Source organism: Fragaria vesca, linkage group LG1, assembly GCF_000184155.1.
Source record: "Fragaria vesca subsp. vesca linkage group LG1, FraVesHawaii_1.0, whole genome shotgun sequence".
Taxonomy (NCBI): Eukaryota; Viridiplantae; Streptophyta; class Magnoliopsida; order Rosales; family Rosaceae; genus Fragaria; species Fragaria vesca.
In genome coordinates, this window is record NC_020491.1 from 5,193,632 (window position 1) to 5,212,001 (window position 18,370).

At 39.0% G+C, this 18,370-nt stretch overlaps 4 protein-coding genes across 4 annotated transcripts; 2 read left to right on the forward strand and 2 right to left on the reverse strand.

Annotated features, from left to right (window-relative positions):
- Window positions 1-2,307: 2,307 nt before the first annotated feature.
- LOC101308811 (RING-H2 finger protein ATL68-like) lies at window positions 2,308-2,661 on the forward strand. The gene has a single exon (XM_004288855.1). The coding sequence runs from the start codon at window positions 2,308-2,310 to the stop codon at window positions 2,659-2,661; it is 354 nt and encodes a 117-aa protein (XP_004288903.1).
- A 1,312-nt stretch (window positions 2,662-3,973) lies between these two features.
- On the forward strand, window positions 3,974-4,445 carry LOC101309097. The gene is made up of 2 exons (XM_004288856.1): window positions 3,974-4,318; window positions 4,425-4,445. The coding sequence occupies exons 1-2, from the start codon at window positions 3,974-3,976 to the stop codon at window positions 4,443-4,445; spliced, it is 366 nt and encodes a 121-aa protein (XP_004288904.1).
- Window positions 4,446-4,801: 356 nt separating this feature from the next.
- Window positions 4,802-7,761, reverse strand: LOC101303737 (gamma-glutamyltranspeptidase 3-like). Its single transcript, XM_004287452.1, has 7 exons — window positions 7,591-7,761; window positions 6,938-7,269; window positions 6,264-6,782; window positions 5,929-6,164; window positions 5,561-5,825; window positions 5,337-5,474; window positions 4,802-5,225 (listed from the first exon to the last, which is right to left on the reverse strand). The coding sequence occupies exons 1-7, from the start codon at window positions 7,697-7,699 to the stop codon at window positions 4,953-4,955; spliced, it is 1,872 nt and encodes a 623-aa protein (XP_004287500.1). The 5' UTR covers window positions 7,700-7,761; the 3' UTR covers window positions 4,802-4,952.
- Window positions 7,762-8,666: 905 nt separating this feature from the next.
- LOC101309395 lies at window positions 8,667-18,096 on the reverse strand. Its single transcript, XM_004288857.1, has 22 exons — window positions 17,264-18,096; window positions 16,643-16,758; window positions 16,275-16,483; window positions 15,473-15,592; window positions 15,187-15,315; window positions 14,971-15,096; window positions 14,717-14,772; window positions 14,531-14,630; window positions 14,289-14,406; window positions 13,901-14,110; window positions 13,232-13,562; window positions 12,312-12,405; window positions 11,912-12,020; window positions 11,418-11,689; window positions 11,173-11,300; window positions 10,753-10,987; window positions 10,288-10,476; window positions 9,901-10,190; window positions 9,627-9,810; window positions 9,285-9,527; window positions 9,094-9,179; window positions 8,667-8,998 (listed from the first exon to the last, which is right to left on the reverse strand). Exons 1-22 carry the CDS (start codon window positions 18,094-18,096, stop codon window positions 8,854-8,856), a joined length of 4,323 nt encoding a protein of 1,440 aa, XP_004288905.1. The 3' UTR covers window positions 8,667-8,853.
- Between the last annotated feature and the right edge of the window lie 274 nt (window positions 18,097-18,370).

The window sequence follows — 18,370 nt, forward strand, 5'->3', positions numbered from 1 at the left end:
TTTTTTTTTTTTTTTGGCTTTTGAAAAATTGTATTGACTTGCTTAACATTACGGCCTTGTTTGGTTATATGGAAAGGAAATTCGTTCTTTTGTAATTCCCACGGGAAAGGAAAACAATGAGAAAACATGTGTTTGTTTCCATTTTGATCGATGTTTGGTTTGTGCAAGGAAAGGAAACAAAACCATATTGAAATCAAATTTATGTTCTTATATATTAAAATAAATAGTTAGGCAAGTTTCATAGATAAAATTGTAAATAAAAAATTTTCAGCAAGGATATAAATGTATTTATGCTATGTAATTAATGCATATTTAATGCTGGGAAAGTAGAAGGGAAAATAAATCATTTGGAGTTAGGAGGATGAAATTATTAGGATAAATGCCCATTTAATACTAATTTTAGCTCCTCATTGCCCATTTCAATGAATATCTTTTTTAAGAGCCCATTTGAATATAAGGTAACTTATTTTATGCCCAAATGCACAAATATTTACTTAAAGTCTTAACAAACATTATTAATTTATGACTATTTTGCCCTCACTCTTTAAAGATGCATAGAGAGAGAAAATAGGAGAGACAGAAAACTTGGCCGAAACCTCACCAATCACCGGATTCTGGTCACCGTATTTTTTCCGGTCGCCGGATTTTTTCACTTGATTCTCGTCGTCAGACTTTTTCCGGTCACTAGTCGCCAGAAAATATATTACAGCACAGAAAAATGAAGAAGATAGAAGAAGAAGACAATTCCTAGCCAAAACAAAACCAAAAGAAAAATAACTGACCCTTAGTAATTTTCTATTGACCTCTATACTGAACCCCAATAATCTGTCAACACAAAGAAAAACAAAGAAAATAGAAGAAGAATGCAATTCCCAACCAAAACGAAACCAAAAGAAAAATTACTGACCTCCAGTAATTTTCTATTGACCTTTGTACTGACCTCAATAATCTGTCAAAACATAGAAAATTAAACAAAGAAAATAGAAGAAGAAGACAATTCCCAACCAAAACGAACCAAAATAAAAATTATTGACCCCCGGTAATTTTCTATTAACCTCTGTACTGACCCCAATAATCTATCAAAACACAGTAAAACAAAGAAAATAGAAGAAGAAGGCAATTCCCAACCAAAACAAACCAAAAGAAAAATTACTGACCCTCAGTAATTTTCTATTGACCCCTAATAATTTTCTATTTATTGATCCCCAGTAAACTATTTACTTACCCCTAGTTAAAAAAAATTAACTATAGATCCGACCCGGGCACCAGGCCTTCACCGACGGCCACCTTGACGGCAGGGCAGTGGCTCCGGCAGACAAGGAGATCTGGTCAATTCCGACGATAGGAGAAACGGCGGTGAGAGAGAGAAAGATCGAGAGAGGAGAGAGACAAGAGAGAGAGAGAGGTGGAATGGTTGCCGCAATTCCTCGTCGTTGTCGCCGTGAATGTCGCAGTCGTTGTCGCCAGAGAGATCTCGCCAGCGGTGGCTTCGCCGTTGAGGCAGCGTCTCTGCTTCAAGAGAGAGAGAGAGAGATCGAGCAGGTTGATGTGTTTTGAGCGGAGGTGAGAGGTTTGAGGAGGCTGGATCCGGATGAGGAAGAGGAGAGGCAGATCGTCGGTCGTCAGCGTCGATCGTCGATCGGAGGTTTCGGGTTTTTGAAGGAGCGACTCGGCTAGAGAGAGAGAGAGAGAGATTGTTTCAGATCGGGATGGAGAGAGAGAGATGGTTAAGTGATACAAGGGCAATGTAGTCAAGATCATGAGATTTGTTTGAATGGGCTCTTATTATGGTGTTTTTATGCAAATGGGCATTTTCTCATGATTGAATTTCCCTCATATTTTCTTGTCTTAAAGGAAAGTTGTTTCTTACCTTGTGCACACCAAACATAGGAACTACTTTCCTTTCCCAAACTCTTAATTCCATGAAACAAACAAGGCCTACATGTAAGAATCCTAACCCCATGAGGATGTAGATTCCTAAACCCTAACTATGTAGTAATTACAAACTATATGTTAGCAACTCGATCATTAGCTACCTATATAGCTAATGATGAAGATCTTAGCCATTCTCTCTAACATTCTATCTCGAGAGGAAAGAATAATTACCCAATCTTGATTACATTGTAAGCCACCGTGTTAGTGTCATGAATTTTGGGGACTGGGCACTTGTTATTTTTCTGGCTGTTGGAGTGGTTCTTGGCATCGCGGTCGGACTCGGTCCTGCCTTGACATGTACCATAATTAAAGCTCCATTTTACTACCCCCCCATACTTCTTTTGTAAAGCCGTCTCGTATTGTTTCAAGAAGATGAAGACTTGCCTTGGAGTCGATGAAGAAATAGTCCATGATATTGAAAACGGCACGCTACCAACAGCAAATCCACCACAACCACAACAACAAGCAGCGGAGCAACAGAACCAGCAGAAGGCTAAAAGGGTTGAATCTTATGAAGTTTTTCGTCACCGAAAGGATGCTGAAGCAGTAGTTGGATTTCACAGCGGAGAGTGTGCTATTTGTTTGGGGGAGTATGAGGAAGACGATGAGTGTGTGATGCTTAAGAAATGTAAGCACACGTACCATCGTGAATGCATTGATAAGGTGGAACAAGATTCGTGTCCGGTTTGTCGTCATAGTATTGATGTGAAAATAGAAAAATCTTAACCTAATTTGGCCCTGTAATATATTTTATTTTGTTCTGATAAGATATATTTCTGCAAATTCTGCATATATATATATATATGCAGTCGGGATCACAGACGGACGTCCGCAAACCCGTAAAAGTGCGGACGTCCCTGCTTTTGCAGCGCTCAAGCGCCGACGACGTCCCTTCTCTTGCCGGACGGACACCAGAGGCATCCCGGACATGTTTAACGTGAAGATGAAGGCCATGGAGATCGGAGTTGAAGGTCTGGGCAGCAACCTCCACCCAAAACTTCAGACAACATCAATCTCGGCTGCAAACTGATATTCGGCGAGTCCGCCGGCAAGAGGAAGCTCACGATCGACGTCTAGTGTCCGTCCGGGAAGAGAAAGGCCGTCGCTGGCGCTTGATCGCTGCAAAAGCAAGGACGTCCGCACTTTTACGGGTTTGCGGACGTCCTCTTCTAATCCTGTCCGTATATATATGTGTGTGTGTGTTCACAGTTTTTCTTAAGTCATATATATGTATCAAGATGTTAAACTCCCTATTTTCTCTTTTCCAACTTGATTGAAAACCTAAATAGCAATCAGTTCGAGTGAAAGAAAAGTGCCACGCACCTCATAATCGTACACACGACGAGCTACAAATCATGTAAGAAAGATCATTACTGCTAAAAAGGCTTACCGAAATTTGTCTTGGTAAAACCACATTTTACCAAATCCGGCAAAACATATTCAGGTTCTCATATTTACAAAAGCAACGTACACCCGATCCTAGCCAAGCACCTATATATCCCTTGACGGCTTTGACAGCAAAACACCGTCGCGTCTTTGTTTCAAGAAGACGACAGCTTGTGAGTTGTGACCAAGCAAATCAGTTCGACGATTTTGAACCCGGCAACCTGAATGATTAAGGGAATGGCAGAATCTTATGAAACCTTTTGAGACTCGGGTATTGCTAGTTAGCAAATGTCAGAATGGAAATCCCATGAGGACGTGGATTCCTAAACCCTTGATGACTTGCTTAAAATTAGCAAATGTCAGAATGAATTCCATGAGGGTGTGGATTCCTAAACCCTAACTATGTAGTAATTAGAAACTATATGCAACTCGATCAGTTGCTACCTATGTGTGAAGAGAAACTAGTCATTCTCTTGCATTCCATCTCGAGCAGAAAGAATATTCTAATCTTGATTAAGTTATACATCACACCGATCACAGTGCTAGTGTCATGCATCCGATTCTCATCTATCTGATTTTCACAGTGTTGGTCATGTTCATACCTTGTTGGATCATTTGCTGTCCCGAAGCCTTTATCTGCTTCTGTTCGGTAATGGCGGCTCCATTTTACTATCCTCCATACTTCTTCTGTAAAGCTGTCGTATGTTGTTTCAAGAAGATGAAGAAGTGTCTTGGAGTTGATGGAGAAGAAATCATCCACGACATTGAAACCGGCACGCTACCAACAACTCCACCGCAACCGGCGCGTCAACAGAAGCAGCAGAAGAAGCTTGAAAGGGCTGAAGCTTATGAAGTTTTTCGTTACCGAAAGGATGTTGAAGCAGGTGGATTTCACAGCGGAGAGTGTGTTATTTGTTTGGGAGAGTATGAGGAAGACGATGAGTGTGCGAGGCTTAAGAAATGTAAGCACACGTACCACCGTGCATGTATTGACAAGGTGAAACAAGACTCATGTCCGGTGTGTCGTCATAGTATCGATATCAAAATAGAAAAACCCTGTAATTAATATTCTGTTTTCTGTTCTTGTATTATGTATTTTTAAGATGAATATACATGCAACTTGATTTAAACCACAATTACAGTATTACACAACAATCATATCGATACACGCAACCACCACAGGTGGTCGAGTTGGTAAGAGCCTAAGTGTGGAACCCCCATATCCAGGTTTGAATCTCAACCGACGCTAATTGGAGCTAAATCTCAATTATTCTTGATGGCTCGAGAAGAGGAAACGTTCTAACAAGATCTCTCAACGCGGATTAGTCTCGGGGCTTAGAAAGCCTTTGAGGATACCTTGATCCATAAGTTCTCATATTGGATCCACAGTATAGTTTTACCATTTCTTGATCAACACACCTCATAACCCGACTACAGATTTTGATTATTAGCCGAGGGAAAACGTGTCACACATGTAATTGAGAAAGATCATTAGTTCATTAGTAGTAAAAAGTCCTGTTGAATTTATTCAGATTCCCCAATTGATATTTACACTAACAATACCCGATTCTTGCCCAAGCACCTATCCCTCAACAACAAACATTTTAACATACAATCACTTTGCAACATTATCATACAGCTGCAGGCCTTCCATCCTTTCTAGGGTCACTTACAGCAGTGAGTATACCATGGAAGACGTTTCCATTTGAACTTTTACCACTTTTCCTTCCCATCTGTATAGGGTTTCCAAGTTTTTGAACAATGAGCTGAGTGATGGCTCCCCCGGCTTTAGCCTGCAATTCGTGACCCCGATCCTGTAAGAAGTGCTTTCTTTCGTCTGAAAGCTCGATATGATCTCCATCGATTACAGTCCAGTTTTCGTAGGACACTATGTTTGGTATTAGCTGCATTATGGAAGAGAAAAGAATCAACAAACAAATATAGAGTTGAGAGTCCATCATGTGTATCATGATTCATGAGTTCATGTCAAAGAATAAAACAAGTTGAAGAATTACCCTGTGGTAGACTCTTGGACTTTGAACTGCAGCTAAAGGTTCCATCCCCAATATAAAATAATTGATAAACACCTGTGTTACTGCTGGGATAATGTTCAGACCACCACTACCTCCAAGCACCCCAACCAATTGATTATCCTGCAACAACCAGCAATGTTGCTTATCAAATTCGCGGTTTTCTCAGTAACACCTTAAGGACCTATGCAGTATTTTCATATATATACCTTTGTGACTATAATAGGAGTCATGGAAGATAAAGGTCTTTTGATTGGTTCAATGAAATTTGACGGAGCAGGAGGGAGATGATCTGGAGTTATGTCAGTGGGAATTGAGAAGTCACCCATCTCATTGTTGAGCACAATTCCAGTGGAAGGAGAGAGTACTCCACCTCCAAAAGGATAGTTTACAGTGGTTGTCATTGATACAGCATTTCTGTCTGCATCTACTATGCAGAAATGACTTGTTCCATGATCTCTGAGCTGACTCCACCTGTTACGTCATGAGCTGAATCGCTTTAGAACAATGATTTAGAAGGTAAGAATTTATGACGAGAAAGTTCTAATTTAGACTACAAAATGTCAGGTGATCTTGCCTGTATGAATAGTACTCTGGTGGGAAAGTTGTGTTGTCAAATATCTTCCGCTGAATTTCTTTTGCAAAGGATGGGGAAAGCATATCAGATGCATATTCATGGGTATCAACAAAAGCAGGATCACCCAAGTTCATTCGGATTGCAAACATGTGTTTCAATGCTTCAATTAGACGATGCAGACCAAGATCTCCGTTTACTGCATCTGAATTTCCATAGCTGTTGAAGATGTTCAAAACCTGTTTTTACCAATTTAAACAGTACACATGATCAAGATGAGACCAATAAAGCTACAGAACATAATGGTAAACAAGGAAATAAGAAGAGATAGCACCCACCATAGAAAGCCCCAAAGTTCCAGCTGAAGGAGGTGGCATTCCTGATATAGTATATCCCCACACATCTGCAGTCATGGCATCTGTAACATTCACTTTGTAAGTCCTCAAATCCTCCATTGTCAAAATCCCACCAGCCTCTCTCACATCTTTTACAATTTTTTCACCAAGACTACCATTGTAAAAGGCTTGTGGCCCTTGTTCTGCAATTGACTCTAAGCTATTGCCAAGTTCCACATTGTAACACATATCACCTGCCTTTAACACCTTCCCGTTTGGGGCATACACTTGCCTTAAGCCAGGGTCTTTTATAATCATTTCTTCACATGAACGTATATGTCCTCCAAGATAAGGAGCAACTTCAAATCCCTCTTTAGCGAGTTTTATTGCAGGCTGAAATAAGGTCTTCCACGCCATTCGCCCATGTTGTAACCAAGCTTCATGTAGACCAGCAATCTCACCAGGAACCCCCATTGACAATGCACCTGTTAACTTGGCTTCAGGATTGCTTTCATACATATTCTGTTTATCAACAATTACAGTTCATATAAACATACAGGAGAAAATTACTGTAAATCGAAAATCAACAACTAATATATGACCAACTGACAAATAATTTCCAATCAATAGAGTATCTGAGCTGAAAAAGAAAGAAACAGAAGAGAGGGTTCTTGAACCTGTGAAGCAGCTAAAGGAGCAGTTTCCCTCATATCGAAAGCTTGCGTTTTCAATGTTGCTGAAGATCGAACAACCATAAAACCCCCACCTCCTATTCCACTTGCCATTGGATTAACAACCCCAAGGCACAATGCTGTTGCCACTGCAGCATCAACAGCATGTCCACCCTGCCTAAGAATCGACGCACCGATTTCAGAACACCTGGCATCATCAGCGGCCACAACACCATGCTCTGACTCAACAATGTCAGATTCATTTGCTCCAATTCCCTTATTTGAATCTCTCACTACTACCCATCCATTTGTGTAGCCTCCTAATATAAGCCCCACAACTACAACATGAACACAACCCAACAAAGATTTCATACACAAAATCAAATCATTCCATAATCCGAACACACAGCCAATTCATTTTCAAAGATTCTGGTATCTCTAATCCCAACATGCACACTTGTCTACCTACCACACTGAAGCAAGTCAAACACTTCAACCAGGACAGTAAAAAAACACAACTGGGTTCTTACAGTTTCATACAATTACAATCAAACTGAATCTCAATTGCTCATGCAAACCCATAACAAGGATCAACACAAACACACAATCAAATCAGAAAGGTGAAAATTTGAGAAGGAAATTAATGAAAGAAAGCTTACAAATGATTGCTGTAAAAGCAAGCAGAATCCACAGAGCTCTAGTAGTCCTCTTCCAGCTCTTCTTGTTATGTTCAGAGACAAGTGGAACTGCCAGGCTCTGCTGACCCATAGCTCTCTGCCTCTCTCCCCTCTCTGTTTCTGAAAACAGAGAAGAGACAAAATGTAGTTGCGTCTATTGGGAAGAGTGGCAGGAATTATTGGGGTTTTGTATTCTCAAGGTGATGCCTCATTTGTAATAAATATGATTAATATTATGCTTAATTTCGCTGTCACCAGTTTTAATCTGGTCAGTTTTTTGAACCCAATACACAAACAAACTTCCAAAAGTACACGAGTTCTGTTTTGATTGCTTCTTCTACTGCGTGAGCCGTGATGAGATTCTTCCTGCCAAATAGGAATCATTAACACCATTGAGGAGCTGACACCTCCACCAAGACAGGAGAATCTTACTTGTATGTTACAACCTTGTGAACTTCCAAATATCGTTTACAGTTTACTGTTTACCCTTTGAAGGATATGGGATTTTCTTGACTCAGAGCAAAGCCAACTTTGCGTTTGTAGTTTGGGAAAAAAAAAAAAAAAACTTACAAGTAGGTATGGAAGTTACAATGGACTTGTTTGTTTATTACTACTTGTTTTTTGTTTATTACTACTTGTTTATATCGTGGAAGTAAACAAACAAATAGGTGGAGTATTAGAAACTCATAATGCCGACAATGCCCAGAATATTAAAAAAGGACTCTCTTTTTTCGATTACTTGACAAAGGACTTTGTTGGTGATGTGATTTTGTGCAAGTCATATTCACTAACTTGGTCGTCGGAGAATCCCAAAGAAGCACCATAAACTCAGCTTTGCTGTGAACGTTACGTAATCAAAGATGTCAAGAACACAGAATTCTGAGGATTCATTGGCGTTGAGAACTTTTCATTTGCTTTCAAAATTAGGCTTGTGATGGAAATGTCATTAAACCAGGGAAGGCCATTCCAATGAAGCCGATGACGGTGGAAATGTCAATGAGTGTAACGAACATAACAGCCAAGACTATTGGTAACGTATAATAAAGAGGAGGCCAACTACGATGAAAATTGCCATAAAGATTGAGAAAAGTCAGAAGACTGTTACAAGCTATGGTTGTACTGTCCGAAAATGCAATGTGACCTAGAGCAAAAATGTACTTCCTATAAGGGGCTGAATATGTACCAAAATTTATGGTAGAATAAAGTAAAAGAAATCAGGGTTCTTCAGGGTCGATGCATCTGCCACTACTGCCAGAACAGTTCAGGGTCATTGCTGTACAACGAGTGATCCTGAATTTCCTGGTTTGCAACATGGCAATCAATGAGCCATGATTGGACAAGTTTACACAGTGCTAGACCACAAGGAAGCACCCACCATTCACTTTCATCCCTGCAGACAAGAATTTTCATCGGTGAGAACTGAAGTAGCTGCAATCGAATTTACAGAGTAATGCAGAAGTTGGTGCCCTTGAGTGAATCACTTACATGCTAAAACTCCAGGACGGAAAGTTGGAATGCCTTCTATTTGAGTGAGTCATATAATGAATCAATCCACACATAAAAGCAACAACCTGTCACCAGAGAAATGTCAGGAATCAGCCGCATCAGATATTTACCTTCTATTGTATGTACTTTCTTTAGTTGCTAACTAAGCCAGAAGGTTTCCAAAAACTTACAACATTGATCAGGGATGTGATATTCCACAAAGCATATAAACGAGCAAGACCTGCTGCACGTCTAGGCCCATGACTAAACAAAGCACTGATTCCAGCCGGGAAGGGGAACAGTAGACCGAGAGGAAGAATGAACAAGACTAAGAATAAACTTAAGAGTGAAATAGAATAGTGCTGCAACAAAGTGAGCAAAACTAAGCTAAAGTCTCCCAAGAGTAGAACAGAAATGACCAAACCAACGAGATCCTGAGACAAAGACGAAAGAGTGCAAGTGAGGTCAGTATCTCAGTATAGTATATAAAAACTTCATAGTATCATAGGGAAGAATAGCTAAAGACTCTCAACCTGATGAGCAATGGGTTTAGTATTATAAAGTACAAAAGCGAAGGGATAACATATGGCTTTCTTCTCTTTTAACATCCTCAAGCCTTTGGTGTGTAAAATCCCTCCAGAAAACTTCTTTTGAGACATCCAAAGGTCCACGAGTCTCATATGTTCAATCTGGTTTTCCCAATGATTTATTGGCATGCTGCAACAAATTAATGTGGTAGAAGAAACGTAAGGATAAGTCTGAAGGAAAATTAATTCGCTACATGGATGATTTTGAGCAGATTTTTACCGTGACTGATGCTCTGGTTGAAAGAATGCATCTTGACCATCCAATTCAGGAGGCAGACTTTCAACTTCCGTAGTATAAACCACAATTCCAAAGTGGCAATATCCAGACGCTGTAGGCTGAAACCAGGCAAGATCAACATGTATGCCAAATGCACCAAGAGTGGGTTTCACATGTGTTTCAAGCCAGCTAATAACGTGACTAAAAGTCAATTTTAGGTGTCCATGCCGGACTAAGCGCAATTGAGCATTTAGACCGGCTACAAGCCGATACCAGATGGTTGGTGGAACAGACTGAAAAAATATCACAATATAATTATCAGAAGTCTATTCATTTAAATACGAATAGGAACTGAACTTCAAATGACCTAAACAGGAATAGATAACAAACTTGACTCATGAGGCTAGTAAGAATGTTATCACTCTGAAGAGAGAAAGGAGTCATGTAACTTCCATCTCCTCCAAAAATTATAGACATTGGAAATCTCTGATGAAGACGGGGAGGAAGGCCAGCTCTTTTCTCATCTCCACCTAGGAAAAAGTCCACGTATGCAAGCATCAGATCTGTAGTTGCAGCCACCTGCAAACCAAAAATTAACAATGGCCCTTAGGGAATCCAAAGTGGCAGCAAGAGAACTGTATAATTGCATTACAAACAGAGATCAAATAATTGTTTATTTGTTTGTGTTTCATAAGAGTACAAGCCTAGTGTAAATATAGGCCAGTTCTGAAGCAGAAAAAGGCCAGCCAATAATATTTTTGTTTGAGGTTGTATTTCTTAACACCTTAGAACAGTACGAGTCCAAAAATGTGTGTATGGAAACACTTCAAACAAAGGATTAATTTGGAGATCAACCTTAATCCCTTCATATAGAGCACGGGAGCGACAAGAACGCAAGCAAGAATGATCATATTCTGATCGAACAAATTCACGAAGTTGTTGTAATTTATGTTTCCGTCGACTCTGTAGCCATGACCAAGCAAGTGGATAAGCAAGAATGGAAAGAATGCTGTAGACTGATCCTTCCCACCACTGATAAGCAGCTAAACCATTGATCTCATCCACAAACCTATTGAATGCATCCTCATATCTGCCAATGAAGTACTTAACCACTTATACAATTGCAAAGTTTACGAAACTTCAGTAAATATGAAATTATGACCAATGATAGAACAAACTTGCATAACCGAACAGAAGCTTGATGAACAGCATTACTTTGCAAGTGGGGACCCAACTACTAATTTCATCATATACCAAAAGGGAAAGAAAGCATACACTATATCTGTTATTTGTTCTGGAGGGGAATGAGGTAGATGCCAAGGTTCACTGAATGTATTTGGCCCCATGAAATACATCCTATGGACATGACTCTGAGATTCCTCGTTTCTATTTGTTTCCAATACCTGAATGATAAAAAGATCATTACACCTAATGCAATATAAAGAGCAGAGAACTCTACTTTGGTCTTTGTCTTATTCCAGTAAAGGAAACAGTTGTAGCCCAAGAAATTGGAAGTGAACCTCATTTAACGATTCAAGGAAAGGAAAAGAATTATCTAAACGGGAGCCCCGTCGAGCAGGTACAGAAGCCGGCAATTCATCTGTAGTAACATATTTCAATCGTGCAACACTGAGCACAAGAGCTAAGAAGACGAGGAGACCTAACAGAATAAGACTGAACAACCATGGTCCACCGAAAGTGTATACCAATTCTTCAACTGCAGTATAACAGTTTGGCATGTGATATCTATCAGAAATACACTTGTATGGACATGGAGTCTCCGTAACACCACCTGATATAAGTTGATTGATGTTAAAGAGCTGGTTTACCTAAAATGAAACTTCAATAAAATTTACAGGATTAATCATGTAAAACAAGTCTAGATAACCAATTTCCATAAAAACCAGAAAACTATCTATAAAGACCCAGGTAAAGTCAAGTAATAGAAACAATGTGAAACGTAAGCATGAAAACTTTTACATAAACTAGAAACTAAAGAAATGTTCAGGAGTACCTCGAACAGTAACATATATGGCACGATGCGGTAGCTGAAAAGACGGACAAGCACGACAAAGGGATCTAGCAGAGCCACTGACATTCTTAAATGTGCCAAGAGGGCATTCCTGCAGTGCAGTTTGCTCAAATAATGAACATATAGATGAAAAGCTGAGGGAAAATGCAAGCCCTAAAGCCATCCTTCATCCTACAATCACGGAGCTAAGTATGCATATAAAGTTAATAAGAACCAATAACTTGCTGACCTCTCATATATATCCCTAGTAAATCAAATGATTTAATGATCTAGGATTTGTATCACTAACATAAAAGAATTAAACCAGTGTAAAATCAAGTAGAATTTTCAATGCCAAAAATACAATATATTCACCAGATGTAGGAGTAGAAATGTATATTACCTCACAAAAAATACCATATAACCCTCTGGGACAGGCCCTTCCAGTGATAGTCCCATTTTGTCCAGCACGACCATTTCCTCTACCGAATCCTCCCCTGCCATCAACAAGAAGAGAAGGAGGGTTTAAAAGTGATTATCTCACATAACCAGAAATGTGTTATAAGCAAAGAAAGAAAAGTTATTTTGAAAAATATTCAGTAAAATAGAAGTTAAATTTTGGTTGGCATCTAATTTGATTGCAAATTTTAACAACTAAAAATGATTTATCTCTTGTTATTTGCTTGTTTAACTAAGTAGCTTAGCCGATATGTTGGCTTCCTACAAGAACATCCAATCAGAAGCGAAAATGGTAAACATATTATGGGAAGAATATGGCAAAGTTATTTATTCACATCTTTCACTTGGCTCATTTCGTATAGGGAGCAAGGAGCTAATTCTGAAGCCCACACCCCATAAAAGATTACGTTCATCAATAGTACCCATTACCCAGTACATGTTGGAGTTTCATTTGACTTGCCTTCTCCAACAATTTAAAGAGTTTTTCTCTTACACAAGACTCATTGATCAATTTTTTTTTTTTCTTTCTTCTTCTCTGGAACTAAATATAGAGTCAGGTTATATCTACCAGAGAAAGAATCCAAACTCGAAGTCTTTTCCTAAGGGGAAGGAGCTGCAATTAAGCTTGGGAGGGACAGAAGCATGAAAATTATTACTTCCACTATGTTTAGGTAAAACCAATTAACTATCAGCTCAAATAAATAACTAAATATATACAATTTATTATGAAGTATTTCAACACACCTATCACTAAATGTGCACACAATCATACTTATTATTTTCTGTTGTTACGTGAAGAAGTTAAAGCAGCAACGGGAAATATATTGGAACTGTCAAAAGAAATAACAATTTCCAGATACAAACCCAGTATTAATGTTTCCTCCCACGCTTGCAATGGGTAAATATGCATCCCCAACTGGTATATCCGACCAATGGAAGTGAATCCTCCCACCACCACCTCCACCGCCACCACTAGGACTACCATGCCCACCAACAGTTGAGATTGTAGAAGAATCACCAAGTGCTAATGTCTGAACGAATAAAAGAATAGTACCACCGGATCCACCACCAGGACCTATATTTGAAATGGTCTTACCAACATTCTCCCCAAAATTTTCTCCAAAGGTTTCTCCATCAGCTCTAAGAGAGCCAGCAACAGACAAACTAGACAATGAGCGGTCCAATGAACCCAGTACTGTTCAAGAAAAAGCCACAATAAAAAAAACTATACATCATGCATAGAAACAGAAACAAAATACCATGCAACATTTTTGTTTCATTGGAATATTAATGTCACTTAAAAAAAGTTTGTATATCTACATCTGATCAGTGACTGATACTGAGTTATGGTTGCGTCTTTAATATCTTAGTCCTATGAATCCTGCTTAGGTTCAATAAATGAGCCTTGCAGCATAACAAACCCCATACAGAGAATTAAGTCCAAAAAAGAAATAAATGAATCGAAGACCTCTATCATTGCGTAAGAGTTATCAAAATTGAACATAAAGTTGCAAAGAACAATTTAAATCTTACCAATAATACCACCACCTGCTGTTGCACCAGCTAGACTATCATTTCCACTACCACTACCAAGTTCACAAGGTAAATCAGCATTTCCATAGGAAGCACCGCCTTCAATAAAATTTCCCTCGTAAAACCCATCTCCACCTTTGCCTCCATGCCCGCCACCGCTGCCAAGACCATTTAAAAAAAATCTTCCTCTACCCAGCCCACCAGTGCAACCTGCATATTTATCAAAATTTATTATGTAAGTATAGGTTAGAATCTGAAACTTGAACCTCCTATAAAATTTGTGGGATTATATGTTTCAAAGTTTAAGAATATCATTTGTCACTTCAAATCCAAAAATTCAGGTCCTCAATTTAGTCAAAACATTTAAAGCAAGAGACAGAAGGCATACCCAGACCAGATGCAGTAATTACCCCAGAAGAGTGTACAACTACCTCTCTAACCCAGTGAAAATGTATAACAGATCCAGTTATAATGCCTCTAACAATAACATCTTCAACTCGACAGATCTGGAGCAGCAATCAAGCCAACCACTCATCAGTCACAGAAGGTGTAATCCATTTAATTATTACAAAAGTTTTACCAATTTGACCAAGATAAGTACTTAGTTCTCAATCTGTATCAATGGGAGACCTGAAGAGTGAAGGTCAATGTAGAGTTCATGTTACAATCTTCAGGTGGATGAAGTAATTCCGCAGGGCAATTTGGGAGCTCACAGTTGAGTTGGGGTCTCCTAATATTTTAAGATATGGATATCAAGTTCATCAATATAAGGGAAAAAAAATTAGTAAGAACTATGGACATAATCATATAACTTACGTAAAGTTACTACTGCTGTGATCCAAAGGCCCTCGCAGAAAAGATCCAGGTCCAACCTTCATATGAGAAACAGACATTCAGTATGTATAGCAATAATGCAAGAGGAGAGATAATTAGTGAACAAATTAAAAGTGCACACTTTAATCTACAGAGTACAGGTGAATGAGAATGTGCATATATAAGTTAATTAAATTTATGCTCAGAATAAAAAATGAAGTAACCAATAGGATCAACTTTATGGATCTGTAGCTTACATTGATACTAAAAAATAGAGACAAAACCAGGTGTTGCGCTTCAATAACATCTCCTGCCCCAGACAAATTCAAGAAACCTTGTCCATGAACTCCCAAATTAGCATTAGAATGTATCACCGAGGACTCCTGACAACCAAATAAAAAGCACAAATTTATAATTTAAACAATATAAAACACAATAGGTTATTGGAAATCAAGGTCCTGTTTATACTGTACCCTGAGAACCACTAAATTAGTTGCTTCAAGCAAGGATGTTTGCACAAGTGTATCAACACCACCCTCAATAAGCATTTTGGAATTCCACATCAAGTGCATTTTCACAGACATTCGAAGAGCTCCAAATATCTGTAAGTAAAGGAAAGGACAGTAAGAACATCTTACATTTGAGTAGAGTCAAAAATAGTTGGGACACAAGAAGGGGAAAAACACTTGAATACTAAACTAAAGATAAGAATAAGTCAAAAAAAAAAAAAAAAAAAGGAATGAAAAGCGTGACACTTGCCTTGATGATAGAATCACTCATGAGAAGCTCTTCTGCCATTAACTCAAACTCAGATGAAGCAAATTGTTGAAGACCAAAACTCAAAACTGCCGCACATGATAAACGAATTTGACCTCTAACCTGTCAAATGGAAATATTTCAATATAATAACAGAAATCCATGACAACGAACACGGTTCATCTCAAGAGTATAATTATGTATATTGAGAGATAATTCATCGGTTTGTATTCCCATGATAACCTCTTTAATTTTTACAGACGAGTATGAAAAACTATCATATAATGTGCACTACTTAACAAGAATCCTGATGAACAAAGCCTAAGAAATTCAACGTGACAGAAAGCACCCCAATGCATGTACTAGAGTATTCAATGAAAAAAAGCTGGAGTCATTATGAGTGTTAAACGAATGTTACAATTCTCTTAGAGATGTCTTTTGATTTCAGTCTACCATTATGCAAACAATCCACCAGTAAAAAGTATGTGCTCTATCTAATCCTTAACTAATTCATTTCCAAAATACAATAAAACTAGGAGGTTCCTTAAAAGTTAAACCCCATTACTTTTGTAAAATATAGTTTCAGCAGAAAATAAAAAAACAAATAAAAGCATAAACAAACTTAAAAAGAAAACCCTTAAAATATAAGACATGATAAGGCCAAAAAAAAGTATGCAGAACAGGAAAATCATCTGCCAAGAGAAGCAATTTTTGTCTTAATGGAAGCTAAGACAACTAGAGATCCAATGCATGTATATTCATGTTCAGCAAGATTACAAAGAAAAAATGTTTATTCTTCAATGACCTGAACACGGCTCCAATACAAAGGAACCAAAGCCTTGGCATGATCTTGTATATCAACATTTGTCCAGAGGGGCAGTTTAGGAAACTCCAACAGAAGCGTGTCAGTCCGTGTGGACAAGTTATGGTTGCTGACTATAAGCCTCCGAGGGACAGCATCATAATATGTCCCTGCAGCACCTGCATTTTCAGGACAGCCTAAACTCCTTCCCCCTGCCGGAAGAAGCAGGACAAAATTAATATACTACCAGTAATATGCAAAAGGAAGACAGTTTCAGTGATTCTTTCTTCTTCCTCCGAATATTGTGTAAAAGAATTTTTAAATGCAAAGTTCCTCTGGCAACTTAGATTCAAATATAAATTAAGTCTTACCATGACTGAAGATTCCTGGTTCACCACGCCTACTAAAAACATTGATAGAAACTCTTCCCCCTCCTCCTCCAGCAAATCCGTTACCCCCAATTGCACTTATCCTGCCACTTCCAGTCCTGCTCATCACAGAAAAATAATTGTAGTTTTGAAGCTTTCTTAGACACTACGCATTAAGTGTTTGAACTAGCTATCTGCTATAAATTACCAACTGTCCAAATGTAATTTAAACAATCTTAATGTCAAAGCTAACAAGTCGAACTTCCCCACCACATGGAATTTTTAAAATGAAGGATATCCAGCAGTACTCTGCCTTAGTAACCATGCAATTACACTTTTCTTCTTCTAATCCCTTTTCTTTACCACAAGAATTAAAAAAATTGTAGTTGTATCCCACCCTTATATTGCTTTAAGTTCCCAAAAGCCTGAACTATCAATAGGTAAAGTTCATAATAATTCATCTGTTATATGCTAAAACGGATCAAGTATAATATGTTTGTGAAAATCAATCAAACATGACAACCCTATAGCATCTAAATCTCAATGAGCATATCATTATACATCAGCATTCGTCAGTCATTATTTCAACTTAACAAGCAACAGAACGTCAGGTAAAGGACTTACATTCTAAGACCTTTAATGTATATGCTGCCTCCTGACCCTCCTCCACCCTTCATACCGCCATCACCACCATCAGCCACAACATTTCCCTCAAGAACAATCGAGTTTCTTGCCTCCAACCAAATCCTCCCACCTCCTTCCCCACCATACTTCACCTCCTTACTAGTACTCCCACCCTTACTCCCAAAACTTTTCGGCTCTTCCAACGATGACCAAGCATACGGATCCCCACCCCAAAAATCATCTGGGAGCTTACTGTTATCTGTGACACAACTAGCTCCTCTCCCACCATGACCTCCACCAGCACCCTGCACACCCCTTGGTGAGCCACTAGTCATTGGAGGCGGCTCCCCCGCCATCGCGGTAACATTGATCATTGAACCAGTAAACAAGCTAGCATTGGAAGCATTAACCGAAACTAACCCGGCAATAATCACTGAATTGCTACCTAAACTAAAATCTCCACTAATTTTAACCACAATGGAGCACCCCAAATGTGGGCAGCTCAAATTAACACCAGGGAGGATATAAAAGCTCCCATTTCCATGTATATACACATCATTATCAAGAATCAAGCTAGAGTTCAGCTCACATACGGTGTCGAAAGACCCAGTTGCATTCAGACCCTCACTGCAGGAGAGTGAGGGCGGCCGAGGCTCCGGCGGACTCGGCGGCGGCGATGGAGGCGAGTAGTCTCCATATAAGTCATCAGAATTGAAGCTGAGGATTGAGAATTCATTGCCCAAATCAGTGGAGAGAGTAGGGTTTATGGTGAAGAGGGTGAAGAAGCTGAGAATAGTGAAAAGGTGGTGGAGAAATGAAGCAAAAGGAACCATCTTGAAGACTTAAAACTCATCAAGAGACAGACCCAGAATGGGATTTGATTGCCAAATCAAATTGGGGGAATGCAAAACCCGAATTCTGGGTTGCAGGGATTGGATTGAGCTGGATTTTGGATCAAAGTTTGGAACTTTAATCCAACACTGAGCTGAGAACGATGCGAATACCCAAAAAGCTTGAACCTTTATGTGAAATTGGACTGTAAAGGATGAAAATGGTGACTGTAGGGAAGGTCTTGTTTATGGTGTCTGGTGTTGCTTTGTGGTTGTG

Coding starts and splice junctions, on each gene's coding strand:
- LOC101308811 (XM_004288855.1), top strand. CDS start 2,308: ATGAAGACTTGCCTTGGAGTCGATGAAGAAATAGTCCATGATATTGAA.
- LOC101309097 (XM_004288856.1), top strand. CDS start 3,974: ATGGCGGCTCCATTTTACTATCCTCCATACTTCTTCTGTAAAGCTGTC. Junction 4,319..4,424: donor ACCGTGCATGTATTGACAAG/GTGAAACAAGAC, acceptor TGTATTTTTAAG/ATGAATATACATGCAACTTG.
- LOC101303737 (XM_004287452.1), bottom strand. CDS start 7,699: ATGGGTCAGCAGAGCCTGGCAGTTCCACTTGTCTCTGAACATAACAAG. Junction 5,826..5,928: donor CCAGAGTACTATTCATACAG/GCAAGATCACCT, acceptor ATGACGTAACAG/GTGGAGTCAGCTCAGAGATC. Junction 5,475..5,560: donor CTCCTATTATAGTCACAAAG/GTATATATATGA, acceptor TGGTTGTTGCAG/GATAATCAATTGGTTGGGGT.
- LOC101309395 (XM_004288857.1), bottom strand. CDS start 18,096: ATGGTTCCTTTTGCTTCATTTCTCCACCACCTTTTCACTATTCTCAGC. Junction 12,021..12,311: donor TATATGGTATTTTTTGTGAG/GTAATATACATT, acceptor ACTGCACTGCAG/GAATGCCCTCTTGGCACATT. Junction 10,988..11,172: donor GAACAAATAACAGATATAGT/GTATGCTTTCTT, acceptor CTTCATTGGCAG/ATATGAGGATGCATTCAATA.